The 15,174-nt window shown below is 46.3% G+C and overlaps 1 protein-coding gene across 2 annotated transcripts; it reads left to right on the forward strand.

Annotated features, from left to right (window-relative positions):
* Window positions 1–8,935: 8,935 nt before the first annotated feature.
* Window positions 8,936–14,280, forward strand: LOC139836061 (uncharacterized). 2 transcript variants are annotated; one of them, XM_071826262.1, is made up of 3 exons: window positions 8,936–11,154; window positions 12,176–13,268; window positions 13,670–13,873. In XM_071826262.1, exons 1-3 carry the CDS (start codon window positions 9,642–9,644, stop codon window positions 13,740–13,742), a joined length of 2,679 nt encoding a protein of 892 aa, XP_071682363.1. In that variant the 5' UTR covers window positions 8,936–9,641; the 3' UTR covers window positions 13,743–13,873. The 2 variants fall into 2 exon arrangements, with proteins under 2 accessions (XP_071682363.1, XP_071682362.1); XM_071826261.1 differs by having other exon boundaries at window positions 12,176–14,280.
* The last annotated feature ends 894 nt before the right edge of the window (window positions 14,281–15,174 follow it).

Genomic DNA, 15,174 nt, shown 5'->3' on the forward strand with positions numbered 1-15,174 from the left:
TGGCAGGGCCTGTATACCGCCATGGCAAAGATAAAGAAGAAAGCAGTCACTCCAGTGGCAAGGACAAAGAGGAGGCCGGTTCAAGCGATCGACCCCGATATGATGATAAAAGGTACATCACTGAGGAACAAGTCAGGAGCGTGCGGTATCAGCGGCCACTCTTAGACCATCTCCTTAACAAGTACGTGCGTCAGTATGACCGACGTCGGCAGTACGACAGAGATGACCAAAGGTATCATCGGTCTGACGTGGACAATGGGAGATATCATCGGTATGATCGAGATGACGAGAGATATGAACGCCGCGCAAAGGAGACGTCACGAGAGCAGAAAGACATGGGCAGACACTGGGATTGTCCTTTCTTTAAGCATTGTTGGGATTCGGGGATGAGCCGATTGCCTACAATCGACAACTGCCCGGAGTGCAGACAGAAGAAGAAGGACACATGCGACGTGTCAGTGTTCAAACGTCTAGGGCCGCTCCCATCCCAGAGCAGGCGAGCTGAACCACCTCAGGAGGAAGATCTTGAGGAATCAGAAGAAGAAGACCGATACCATCGGCCAAGGTGGTGCCCTGATGGACTTAGTCACTCCCAGAAGCGTAGGGTCCAGCGGCTACGCAGCTTGGAGGAAGCCGAGGCGCAATACCTGCACACATTGAGGAAGACGCGGCCTGATCTGGCCATGAAAATTCAGCAAACCTTGGACGCAGAAGAACAGCCACCAAAGAAGGAATGGTGCCCCAAACAGGCAAAAGCCGACGCGAAGGCATCGGCTGGCACGAATATGGTGTTCGTACTTCCCTCGGAGTTCTGTGCTCCAAGAAACGAAGAAGTGTCGATATCACAGTTCGACTTCGGCCCACGGCCAGTCATTTTTGAAAAGCCACGAGAGAAGAGCTACAAACATCTGAAGGCCCTGTACCTGAAAGGGTATATCAATGGGCAGCCCGTCGGCAGGATGCTGGTTGACACGGGAGCGGCAGTCAATATCATGCTGCCCGGGTTAGACAGGAGCATCATTGAGCATCGGCTCCCTCTGAAGAAAGGATTTCGGCCGTTCCAGCAACGAGCACGACAGATGAAGGCCAAAGTTTTAGAAGAAGTCAAGAAAGAGATCGAGAAAATGTTGGCTGCCGGGTTCATCAGGCCATGCAGGTATGCTGAGTGGATTTCCAGTGTCGTACCTGTGGAGAAAAAGGACGGCCGAATGCGCGTCGCCATAGATTTTCGGGATCTCAACAGAGCCACTCCAAAGGATGAGTATCCAATGCCGGTAGCAGAGACATTGATCAACGCAGCTGCTGGTCATAAAGTGTTGAGTTTCATGGATGGCAATGTCGGTTACAACCAAATTTTCATGGCTCCAGAAGACATAAACAAGACTGCATTCAGAGTACCAGGTGCAGTGGGCTTGTTCGAATATGTGGTCATGACATTCGGATTGAAAAACGCCGGTGCGACATATCAACGAGCCATGAATTACATCTTTCATGATCTGATTGGCAAATTGGTGGAGATCTACATCGATGACGTGGTAGTCAAGTCTGTCTCGGTAGAAGGACACTTGGAGGATTTGCGACGCATTTTGGACCGAACTAGGAAATTCGGACTAAGAATGAATCTAAAGAAGTGTGCTTTTGGTGTGACGGCCGGTCAATTCCTGGGCTTCTTGGTTCATGAACGTGGAATTGAGATCGGCCTGAAGAGTCAGGAGGCAGTGCGCACAATGAAGCCGCCTACCACGAAGAAGGAACTGCAATGTCTCATCGGCAAAATCAACTTCGTCAGAAGGTTCATCTCCAACTTATCAGGACGAATCGAGCCATTCATGGGATTGGTGAAGATTAAAGCCGATGAGGAATTTCGCTGGGGGGCAGAGCAACAGCAAGCATTCGACGAGATTAAAAAGTATCTATCAAAGCCGCCCGTGTTGGTTCCGCCCCAGCAGGACAGACCATTCTATATTTATCTATCAGTCACTGACACTTCCATCGCCTCGGTGGTGGTGCAAGTCTATGATGGTCTGGAGAGAGTTGTGTTCTACCTCAGCAGAAGGATGTTGGATGCAGAAACTAGGTACCCTGAGATTGAGAAGTTGTGCCTCTGCCTATTCTTTACCTACACCAAGCTTCGTCACATCCTGCTCACCGCGGAAATCGTCATCATCTGCAAATCAGATGTGGTCAAACACATGCTGTCGGCTCCTGTGTTGAAAGGCCGACTTGGTAAGTGGATGTTTGCGTTATCGGAATTTGATCTCCGGTATCAGCCGGCGAAGGCAGTCAAGGGACAAGCGTTGGCTGATCTTATTGCTGAGCGAATCAACACGGATATAGCAGCACTGTCGGTGCGTGCATGGGCCATGTTTTTCGATGGATCGGTTTGTGAAGATGGTTGCGGCATCGGAATTCTACTCGTGTCGCCTCGGGGGGCAACATATTCCTTCTCCATCAGGCTACCTACCCCTTGCACCAACAATGTCGCTGAGTATGAAGCAATATACAAGGGTATGGAGTTGCTTATGGAAGCCGGGGCAGAAGCAGTGGAAGTTTTTGGAGACTCCAAATTGGTGATTTCCCAGCTCACGGAGGAATACAAATGCGAGAGCGAGTCCCTCTTCCCATTATGGATGCAATGCCGGGAATTGATGACACAATTCAGGTACATCAACATCAATTGGATCCCGAGGTCGCAAAATACCGAGGCCAACGATCTCGCCCAGACGGCATCAGGCTACAAGGACGTTGCAGAAGGAGCCGATGTTCAGGTATATTCCCTGGAACCGGATGACTGGAGAGCCGATATCTTCAATTACTTGAAAGATCCGGCTCGGGGGGCACCTAAACGGATAAGGTACAAAGCCATGAAGTATGTCCTTATAGGAGATGATATGTTCTACAGGACTTTGGAAGGATTACTTCTCAAATGTTTGGGAACAGCCAAATCGAATCGGCTCTTACACGAGGTACATGAAGGTGCCTGTGGAACCCACCAATCGGCTCATAAAATGAAATGGTTGATCAGGCGATCGGGGTTCTACTGGCCCACCATGCTTGAGGATTGCTTTAGTTACTATAAAGGGTGTCAAGCATGTCAGATGTTTGGGAAAATTCAGATGGTACCTACATCAGCAATGAATCCCATCATCAAGGCTTGGCCTTTTCGAGGTTGGGGCATGGATATGATCGGCAAGATCCACCCTCCATCGAGCAAAGGCCATAATTGGATTTTGGCCATCACGGATTACTTCACTAAATGGGTGGAGGCCGTCCCTATGAAATCGGTGAAATCGGAAGATGTTATCAATTTTGTGAAAGAACATGTCATTCATAGGTTCGGGGTTCCCCAGACTATCACGACCGATGGAGGTTCGGTCTTCATCTCTAAAGAGTTTAGAAAGTTCTGCGAGGATATGGGGATCAAGTTGATCCGATCGTCTCCGTATTATGCTCAAGCAAATGGGCAGGCTGAAGCGTCCAATTAGATCCTTATCAAGCTGATCAAGAGGAAAATCGATGAGCATCCTAGACGTTGGCACGAGGTATTGTCAGAGGCTTTGTGGGCTTATCGTATGTCATGTCACGGAGCAATAAAACCTCGCCATACCATCTGGTTTACGGACAAGAAGCCGTATTGCCCTGGGAGATTACGGCTGGCTCGAGACGTATCACGTTTCAGAATGATTTAACAACTGAAGAATATGCAGCCCTGATGAGTGATAGCATCGAGGATGTAACGGAACTCAGACTTTGGTCGCTTGAGAAGATTAAAGAGAACAAGGCTAAGGTAGCACGTGCATATAATAAGAAGGTGAAACCGAAGGAGTTCCACGTTGGCGATCTGGTATGGGAAGCTGTATTGCCATTGGGGACTAAGGATGCAGAGTATGGTAAATGGTCTCCAAATTGGCACGGACCGTACAAGGTCGACCAAGTCTTGAAGGGTAATGCATACATGCTCGAGCAGCTGGACGGTGTTAAATTTCCAGTAGCTGTCAATGGTCAACATCTCAAGAAATATTTCCCAAGCATGTGGGATGACGGACAGTGAAGTATGGGGGCCGATGCACGAAATCGGCCAGTAAAAAAAAATTTACAAAGCACAGCCGATGCACTGACATCGACTTTAGAACTAACAAGCCGATGCGAGGCCATCGACTCTAGAGGAACAAGCTCAAATGAGCAGTTAACAGATTCTCCCATTGGATTCGCTGAGGGGTTGAATCTGTGCGTTTGAAATCTAAGGTTTGCATGGACGTGAGTTGGATTTGTTTGGACGGCAATTTGGGGGATCTGAGTTCATTCTCTCAGACGAAGGTTGCAGATTACCGTATGAACAGACAACTGATTTGGCCTGAATCGCGTTTTATGGTAAAGGCCGATGCGCTGCCATCGGCTCTTTGCGCGTTGACTTACTTTGACAATCGGCAAAGTTGATGTGGAAGCAAAATCGACATAGGAACATTTTCTTCATTAATAGAAGAGATTTCTTACAGAGAAAGAGCCGATTGCTCGAGGGAGGAAGAACAAAAGGGAGGTCTATTTACCAATCTACTGCTACTACTAGTCCTATACTAGCAGATGCTACTCTATGGGCCGTCGCTGCCCTCGTCGTCGCCATCGAAGCTGCCGTCGGCACTGCTGCCGGCGGGCTCCTCGTCGCTGCTCCCGTAGCCCTCGATGGGAGCCTCCTCCTCCTCGTCGTCGTCGTCATCATCGTCCTCCGACCCGGCGCGGAAGCACTTCGCCGGTGGATAGTCCTCGAGGGAATCGTCGTCCTCTTCTTCTTCCTCCTCGTCGGAGGAGGTGAAGTCATCCCAGGAGAAGCGGTCGTCCTCGCTCTCCGCCTCCAGCTCCCCATCGGCGAGGAATTGGAGGTCGTCGTCTCCGTCGGTCAAGGACTTGTCGTCGTCGGACCAGACGGAGGAGTCATGGTCCTCCTGGTCCCATTCCTCTGGGGCGCGGCGGTTGTACGCCGCTATCCAATCCCATTCCGGCGTAGGTGCGCGGGAGGAGGAAGAGGAGGACTGGAAAGAGAGACCCGACGAGGCGGAGGAGGAGGAAGAGGAAGACATTGCTACGGAGGAAGGGGGTTTTTTGCCGATGGCTAGTGCAGAGCAAGGGGATGAAGAGGCGAACTGTTCGGCGCGGTTAAATAATGGGGATAGAGTGGAGATTTAATGCTACCGCGGTTTCCGAGGAAGTGGTGCCAAAAAAAAACTGTCAAATCGTGCAGAGAAGTTGAGAAGGCAAGGCATCATGATGAAAGGATACTGCGACGGTTCTACTCTGCCACGACATGACCCGACGAAGAAAGAAAAAACAGAGTGGTTTTGGAATTACCATTGCCAAAACCAGGGGGCATGTGTTATCACCATATTTTAACCGGATCAGGAGGTGGGCCGTGATTTAGATGGGCTTGGAAGCTATGCACGTAAAACTGTCATGAATCGGCCTCGTGCAAGAATTTGGGCTAAGTGGCCCGTGTATCTGTGAACTATAGTAGATTCCGTGTCGGTTAGAATTAAGAGTTAGAGTTTAGCTCGTACGCAGTTGGGATTATTCCCAAGTTAGAGAGTCTACGGACTATAAATATGTATCTAGGGTTATTGAGAAAGAGGACGAACACGTTCACAACAAACCAATCTAGGTGCATCGCCACCCCTTGTTTCGAGGGTTTCTTCCGGGTAAGCGTCATGCTGCCTAGATCGCATCTTGCGATCTAGGCAGTATCTGTTTATTCGTTACGTGATGTTGCTCGTGCTGAAGCGTTGTTGATGGCGAGCAACATCTTTATCGTAGATGTTTTAGGGCTGATGTGGATGCTTTTCTAATATACTTGCTTAGCTATGCCACCCTTCAACGTCTAGCTGCCTTTACACCTATCTTAGGTGTAAGGGCAGCATCTTGCTTAGTCTTATTTAGTAGATCTGATCTGTTATAGTTGGTCCTTGTTCTCCAAGGATTGGTTTGATATCCGCATGGTTAGGCCTTGCAAACAGGTTGAATGATCCAGTAGCGCGTAAGGTGTAGTTTGCTGCTCCTAGAGGGATTGTTCCGGGGATCGACTTTATGTTGGTTTTTAGGCCTCTTTAGGACTAGTTTTTCTATTATCTTACGTATCTGCCAGGCTCAATTACGTGTAGGATGTTCCGGTTATGCGGTGAAAACCATAAGCTGTTGTAGATAGATTCATCTTGGTATCGATTAAGCAGGATTCCCATGTTATTGCAAATCCAACATGAACCATGGGACAATCGGCTCTTTGAGCCGATCCACAAAGTAACCTAAGAGCCGATCGGGGCTCGTATTTAATGTTTACGTGTTTGCCATGCAGGAAGCTAATCGAAGCAATCCAACACCTTCCTTACCAGGTATAGGTCAGGTGGCACGCCCTCGCATTCAGCCGGGACGTGTGCCGGGGCATTGCGGGCTATCGACCGAGGGACCAGGGCCAACCGCAGTTCTGGGAGCCTCCCGGCTCTACGGTGTTGCCCGTCGCTGCTCGCCGGTGGGTTTTGGCAGGCAGCAACCGGTTCATACTTGTGTTTGCTTCAAACAACCTTGCTAGCCTAAGCCTTGTACTGAGAGGGAATACTTCTCGTGCATCCAAAATCCTTGAGCCAGAAAACTATGCCATTTGTGTCCACCATACCTACCTACTACATGGTATTTTCCGCCATTCCAAAGTAAATTGCTTGAGTGCTACCTTTAAAATTCCATTCTTTGTCTTTGCAATATATAGCTCATGGGGAAAATAGCTTAAAAACTATTGTGGTATTGAATATGTACTTATGTATCTTATTTCTTAATAAGTTGCTTGTTGAGCGATAACCATGTTCCTGGGACGCCATCAACTATTTCACCTTTGTTGAATATCATGTGAGTTGCTATGCATGTTCGTCTTGTCTGAAGTAAGGGTGATTTATCATGATCAAATGGTTTGAGTATGCATATTGTTAGAGAAGAACATTGGGCCGCTAACTAAAGCCATGATCCACGGTGGAAGTTTCAGTTTGGACAACAATCCTCAATCTCTTATGAGAATATTATCTGTTGTTGAATGCTTATGCATTAAAGAGGAGTACATTATCTGTTTTCTATGTTGTCCCGGTATGGATGTCTAAGTTGAGAATAATCAAAAGCGAGAACTCCAATGCGAACTTTCTCCTTAGACCTTTGTACAGGCGGCATAGAGGTACCCCTTTGTGACAATTGGTTAAAACATATGTTATGCAATGATAATCCATGTAAATCCAAGCTAATTAGGACAAGGTGCGGGCACTATTGGTAATCTATGCATGAGGCTTGCAACTTATAAGATATATTATACATAACACATATGATATAAAATAGTGATGCAAATTGGACGTATCACATCCGGAGGTGCCAGAGTGGGCGCACCAACTGTGGGCACCCCCGCCGTTCATCGACCTTGTCTTCGACGATGATGAAGACGGCAGCGCCGGAAACTAGGGTTTTATTTTTAAAAAAACTATTTAAATTATGTTTCAATGAATTTATTTTTTATCAAATTTTTGCGCGCTTTTAGAACCCTATTCAAATGTTTGGCTACGGACCTACGGTCCCGCGGTGGAGTTGCTGGATGCACTGTCCTAGCTAGCCGAACCGCGAGATGCATATTGTCCGCAGGTAGACTTAAATGGACAGAAATAAACTGTTTGGATTGTCGATTTGGATCGACCCACTGGACATGCTAACATGAGAATACTTTAAATGAGTCAATGGAATCATCAACCATAACTTAACTACTATATTAAAGGGTAACCAACTTCATCTTTTTTAGAATTTTGAGGTTTTATGGGAATTACTTTGGTGTTGACACGTATGCACTAGATAGTTTTATTTCCGCAGTATTTTTTGTGTGTGCACTTTTGGTGCTATCTAAAACTTTTAGAGAGGCTAGGAAACATCTATGCAGTTCTCTTCCCTTTCTTCTCTGTGTGATTGTATCATTTTTACACATGGTCAAAGCGGTGTCCAGCCGCTTAACTGCATGGGTTCTCGGTTCCCAACCTCTCCCATCTCTTCTTTCTGTCCCGGCCTGCTCCCCACGCCGGCCACATCCGGAGCTTGCCGCCGTCCGGCTCAGTCATCGAGGAAGCTGCCGCCGCACGACATCGGGAGGAAGTTGGTGATGGCGCCGTCGTCGGCATGGAGGCGGGGCAGAGAGCGGAGAGCGCAGCGGTTCGTCCATCTGTAGGTATCGCGTGGTCTCTCCTTATCCGTCGCCCATGTCTTCCCTCTCTGCATGCATCACCTCCTCCACCCAGCCGTCCCCATCGCTTATCGCGCTTCTCCATGGATGATGGCAAAGACGAATACATGCGGGAAACAACGCGCCGCCGTGTGGGTCGCTGAGGTCGACACTTCCGACGGTCGCCGGAGGGGCTCTCCCGATGCTCCCTCTCCCTGCGCTCCTCTAGCTGCCGTTCCCCTGCCACCGCAGCCTCCTCGCCGGCGATTCCCAGCCACCGGGCCACCCCAATCCCCAATCCCATCCTCCTCGCCCTCCCTGCTCGCCACTCCTTCACGCCATATTCTCCTCGTGCGGCTCCCCGGACGGCCGTCGCTCGGGCCGCGATCTGCGCTGGACGAGCTCCAACTCTGAGTCCAGTTCCAACTGCTCCTACCAGGATGTTGTCCGCGACGCGGCGGCCTATCCCCACCGCTCCCCTCGCTGGAGCCGTCTCCCCTCTCGTGGATGCTCCCTCTGGGCTCGGCCCACTGACATCGCTCCCCCGGCCGCTCCCCTAGGGCGTCACGCTCCAACAGCCTCTACTTCCGCTGCCAAGAGGAGGGCCACCCTGTGAGTGTGAGGGATTACCCCAACGAAGCCCAATGCCGCGCAGAGGTGATTTCGTGTATGAGTTTCTGTTGGAGTATGTTGTAGTTTTCTAGTATTGTAGGGTCTTATGTGTGAAAGGGTGAGAAGAATCGAGAGATAGAGAGAAACTCCAGAACTCCTTCTTATCTCCTTCATGATGTACTTGAGATGTATCTGAAAATTACTCAGTGAATCAAATATACTTTCCCCAAATTCCTTCATGGTATCAGAGCAGGCTGATTCTCGAGCGTCTCGCCTGCATTCTTGAGCAAATTTTCACTGAAGGGGCGGTGCTGTGTCGCCGCCGTCGCCCGTCGTTCGTCGCCGCTGTCGCCCGTTGCTATTGAAATTGCGGGAGACTGGTTCATCCTTTCTGCGGTGAGATCTGTAACTCTTGGCATCTAGCTCGGTCGCCTAGGCCTCTTCTTTGGTTGTTGCCATATCTTCGGACCTGAGGAGGACGTACTGCAGCTGTGTTGAAGTTACTGTCATCAAGGTCACTTCTGTCACCAATCCATTTACACGAGTTGCTGCGTCTACTCCATTTGGCCATCAGCATGAGGAAGTGCTAGTACTGATTGTTGCTTCTAGTAATTGGATTAGTGCAGTCGAGAATCTTGCCAAGCCATTCGCTGCTGCAAAATATAAGCCCTGTGAGGCAGTCTTTATATGTCGTGATTCAGCAGGAGTGACCACAACACACACGTACTTATTTCTTCTTGTTCTTTGGGTGCAATTAGAAGTTCAGACTTGGGTATACTAGTTCGTTGGTGTATTTCTGGCGTTGCGAATAATGACAGATTCAAACAAAGACAACTCAGGTGATTCGAGTATGGACAGAATATATGAAATCTTCAATAAATTATTGGAGCAGCAGCAACAAGTCAAGGTATTTCCTGTAAAGTATGCACTTGAGTCCAATCCTGTAAGATTATCTGGTCCTGGCAATTATGTTAGTTGGAGGCGTCATGCTCAATTAATTCTGAGCTCTCATGGTTATGAATACTTGCTTGCTGACAATGAAGAGAATCTGAAGAGCAGCGATACTTCTGCTAGACAGATTAATGATAGAATTTTGGTGTGGTTATTGGGAAGTATGGAACCCATTGTGCGCCAGCAGGTTGAAATCATAACAACTGTATTCGAGGTATGGGCTGCATTAGAGAACCAGTTTGCTGGCAAATCAAACAAGATGCAGGCCACTCGCATTATGGAGGAACTCGCTCACCTAAAGCAAGGTACACAATCTGTAACTGAGTATGCTGGTGAGGTGAAACGTTTATATAGAGATCTACATTATTATCACCCTTTCCAGCCTGTTGATAAGAATGATTTAGCCATCCATCATAAATGGTTTGAGTCTCTTGTGGCCAAGCTCTTTCTTGATGGACTAAACCAGGAATTTGATCTTCGACGTCAACTTCTTTTCGCTCAACCAATGTGGCCCAGCCTTGATGATATCATCTCTAGTGTCCTTGAGGAAGAGACACGGTTGGGTCATTGTAAGGAAGATGACCTAAAAGGTGGGGATGATAATGCAGCTCTATCTATGCGACCTCGTTATGTTGCAAGGCCCTTTGGGAAATCCGACAACAGTAAACTCTATTGTGATCATTGCAGAAGGAAAGGGCATACAGAGGATGCATGTTTTGAACTGTATGGTTTTCCATCTTGGTGGAATAAAGGGAGACAGTGGTCAGGGGGAGTTCAGGCAGCAAGTAAACGGCAAGCAAACCATGTCACATCTGTGCAGGACTCACTAGTGGCAGATTCAAGAGATATCGAAGATTTCAATTCCAAGGGCCGTCTCTTTGAAGGTGCTTCCTACTCCAAGGGTCCCTATAAGGCTGAATCCACTCTCTTGGACACTTCCTCTCAAGGTAAAGAATATCATCATGCACGTACTACCACATCACAATCAAAGCCCTGGATTATTGACACAGGAGCTACAAATCATATGACAGGAGCTTCTGACTTGTTTACTACATATACTCCTTGTTCAGGTAAGGACAAGGTACGTGTAGCTGATGGATCTATGGCACCTATAGTAGGACGTGGATCCGTTAGATGCACCAAGACGTTGTCCTTATCTCCTGTACTACACGTCCCTAAATTTCCAGTCAACCTATTATCTGTTAGCTCTCTTAATAAATCTCGTCATTGTAGAAGTTGGTTTGATCCTACTTGTTGTGCTTTTCAAGATTTAGGAACTGGGAGAGTTTTGGGGACTGGGACCGAGCACGATGGCCTCTATTACCTTGATAATGAAAGTGATGAAGTTGCCCTCACATCTTGTTTGTCTCTTGGTGAGGAGCTACTACTACATCATCGCAGGCTTGGCCATCTTTCTTTTGCAGCCTTATCTCGTATATATCCTACTTTGTTCAAGTCATGTCCTAGAGAACTCCTTATCTCGTATATATCCTACTTTGTTCAAGTCATGTCCTAGAGAACTCCTCGTATGTGATGCTTGTGAGCTGGCTAAACATACTAGGGCTCCTTATCCTAGTGTTGGTCTAAGGAGCAGCAAACCATTTGAAATAATTCATTCAGATGTCTGGGGCCCCTGTGAGGTTCAGTCTATCTTAGGACACCGATGGTTTGTAACTTTCATCGACTGTTTTAGCCGTTATACTTGGCTTTATCTTTTAAAACACAAGAGTGATGTTCTGACTGTGTTCAAAGACTTGTGTGCTCTTATAAAAAACCAGCATGCCACATCTGTTAAGATATTACGTTCAGATAATGGCACCGAGTATATTAATATGGAATTTGGCCAATTTCTAGCCTCAAACGGGATAGAACACCAGACTACTTGTGTCAATACCCCTGAGCAAAATGGTGTCGCAGAGCGTAAAAATAGGCACTTATTGGAGGTTGCACGTTCACTTATGTTCACAACAAATATACCCAAGTTTCTTTGGGGTGAAGCAGTAAAAACGGCTACATATTTGATAAACCGGATGCCTCTTCGTATCTTAGGCTATAAAACTCCTGCTGAGTGTCTTTTCAAATCAAATGAATTTATAGTCCCTCCAAAGGTGTTTGGATGTGTTTGCTTTGTGCATGATTACCGAAATTCTGTTGGAAAATTAGATCCACGAGCCATTAAATGTGTATTTGTGGGCTACCCTCCATCAAAAAAGGGATATAGGTGTTGGTGTTCCTCAGAGCGTAGATTCTTCATAAGCATGGATGTAACCTTTCGTGAACATGAGTCATATTATGGGCCAGCAAGTAACACTGGCATTACCTTGGCTGCACCTGAAGTGCAACAAGAAGGAGGGCATGATGATACTCTGAACCCAGTTCTTGTTCCCACTTCAGGTGGCTCTTTAATTCATAACAATGCTCAAAGTCAGGGGGAGGAGAAAGAAGATGATAGTGACTCCTGCCAGGGAGATACAGGAGATGCGACAAGGACTTTATCACATCCATTGCAAGGTGTAGAGTCTCCCATGCATGAGGACCCAGGTTTTGATGCCAACTCTCCTAGTTCTGTATCTCCTACTAGCACTACAGGACAGGGCGATAACCAACCAACTAATCATACCCCTGAAGATGTCCCTCAAAATAATTTGCCTATTGCCTTGAGAAAGCCAACTAGAACCCGAAATACTCCAGGACACCTCAAAGACTTTGTTGGGTATAAGCATGATATAGCTAAGTTTGTCTCCTACAAGTATTGTAGTCCATCCTTCCGAAGCTTCATTGCCTCTTTAGACTCGGTTTCCATACCATCACGCTGGGAAATAGCCATAGAGGACCCAAAATGGAAGGATGCCATGCTTGATGAGATGAAAGCTTTGGAAAAGAATAAAACCTGGGAGCTCGTGAATCTACCTCCAGGTAAGCATCCTGTAGGATGTAAATGGGTTTTCACCGTTAAACATACTCCAGAGGGAAAGGTGGATAGATATAAAGCGCGTCTAGTAGCCAAGGGTTACACACAAACCTATGGGATTGACTACGAAGAAACCTTTGCACCTGTGGCAAAGATGAATTCAGTCAGGACTCTTATATCATGTGCTGTTAATCTTGATTGGGATATTTACCAAATGGATGTAAAAAATGCCTTCCTTCATGGAGACCTCCAAGAGGAAGTATACATGCATATTCCTCCCGGTTTTGAATCAAGTCAAACTAATGGAAAGGTGTTGCGTCTACGTCGGTCATTATATGGCTTGAAACAATCACCACGGGCTTGGTTCGATCGATTCAGGCAAGCAATGTTGAAGAGGGGCTATCATCAAAGCAATGCCGACCATACACTATTCTACCAACATGTGAATGACAAGGTATCAATACTGATAGTGTATGTTGATGACATTGTGATTACAGGTGATGACTCGCAGGAGATCACAAATCTGAAGAAATACCTTGCACAAGAGTTTGACGTGAAAGACTTGGGCTACTTAAGGTATTTTCTTGGTATAGAAGTTTCACGTGGATCAAAGGGCATATTCTTGTCACAAAGGAAATATGTCCTAGATTTAATTAAGGAAACTGGTATGCACGGTTCACGGCCTGCAGCTACACCGATTGAGCAAAATCATCGGTTAAGTTGTGATATTGGGGCTTCGGTTGATAGGGGACGCTACCAAAGGCTAGTAGGAAGGCTAATTTATCTTTCACATACACGTCCAGATATAGCTTATGCTGTCGGTGTCGTGAGTCAATTTATGCATGATCCAAAAGTAATACATATGGAAGCTGTCAATAGAATTCTGCGGTACTTGAAGGGAAGCCCAGGAAAAGGTCTCCTATATACAAAACAAGGAGATTTACATGTTGAATGTTATACTGACGCTGACTGGGCAGGTTCACTCGAAGACCGGAGATCAACTTCTGGCTATTGCACTTATGTTGGAGGGAATCTTGTCTCATGGCGTAGCAAGAAGCAGAGTGTAGTAGCTCGATCAACCGCGGAAGCTGAATTCAGATCCATGGCCCACGGTATATGTGAACTGTTATGGCTAAAGATCCTTCTAACAGAATTGAAGTTGTATAAATGTAAGCCCCTGATGCTCTATTGTGATAATAAAGCTGCTATCGACATTGCTAATAATCCTATTCAGCATGATAGAACAAAACATGTTGAAATTGATAGACACTTCATCAAAGAAAAGCTAGATAGAGGAGTAATATGTTTACCATATGTTACATCAGCTAGTCAAGTGGCAGATGTGCTTACAAAAGGATTACCTGAAAAGTTATTTAATATATTTTGTAGCAAGATGGGTCTATATGATGTATTTGCCCCATCTTGAGGGGGAGTGTTGGAGTATGTTGTAGTTTTCTAGTATTGTAGGGTCTTATGTGTGAAAGGGTGAGAAGAATCGAGAGATAGAGAGAAACTCCAGAACTCCTTCTTATCTCCTTCATGATGTACTTGAGATGTATCTGAAAATTACTCAGTGAATCAAATATACTTTCCCCAAATTCCTTCAGTTTCATTATTTCTATGTGTGAATTTTGTAGCCTCGTGTTTTTTTGGTCTGGCTTAGTAAGCACTGAACCATACAGTTTAGTCTCATTTCCACAATATTGGTTGAATATACGATGGCTACATAATCAAATATATCTCTGGCAATCAGCTTTTGTTTCTCCAGCTTCCCTTATGACGATTAGGCTTGATTTTTGAAATCTCTGTAGAGTTGAAGCATTAAAAATAGATGTGTGCTATTGCTCCGAAAGGATATTTTCAAGGTGATATTGTTTTTTTTCATAGATAATTGACTGCTCAGTTCTGGCCATTTTCAATATGAATTCTTATATATTTTTTCTTCTGTGGTCTATGAAAAGAAATGACTTGGGGATGCATATACACAACTCTGTACAAAGGTTATTTAGACGTGGGAGTGAACTGTCAGATAACCGAGATTTGTTATATGTTAGTTAATATCCTAGCGTCCAAATGTTTGGTAGTATCTATTTCGCTTGCACCAGTGTCAAACATTTTCACCTCTTATGAGCTACCATATTTGCAATGTTCATCTTACTGCCACCAAGCTTTATTTTATATATTACATGTGTTTTAGAGCATCTCCAATCGCGTCCCTTAAAAAGCGTCCGGCACAAATGATTTGGGGCACGTTTGGGACCGCGCCGGACAAAAAGAGACCAAAAATCTGTACAAAAAAAAGACCCTTCCCAGCCGCGTCCCTCAAACAGCGTCCGGATGCATGCATTTTAATAGAGGGGACCATCCCATGTGGGAAAAGTAGGTGAGAGAAAGTGTGGGGAAAGAGACTAGCATGTGGGGACTAGGGACTGCATGCATGTATGTGGACGCCTCATTTTGTGTAGAGTCTCTACCGGGGACG

The sequence above is a fragment of the Lolium perenne genome, chromosome 1, assembly GCF_019359855.2.
Source record: "Lolium perenne isolate Kyuss_39 chromosome 1, Kyuss_2.0, whole genome shotgun sequence".
Lineage (NCBI taxonomy): Eukaryota > Viridiplantae > Streptophyta > Magnoliopsida > Poales > Poaceae > Lolium > Lolium perenne.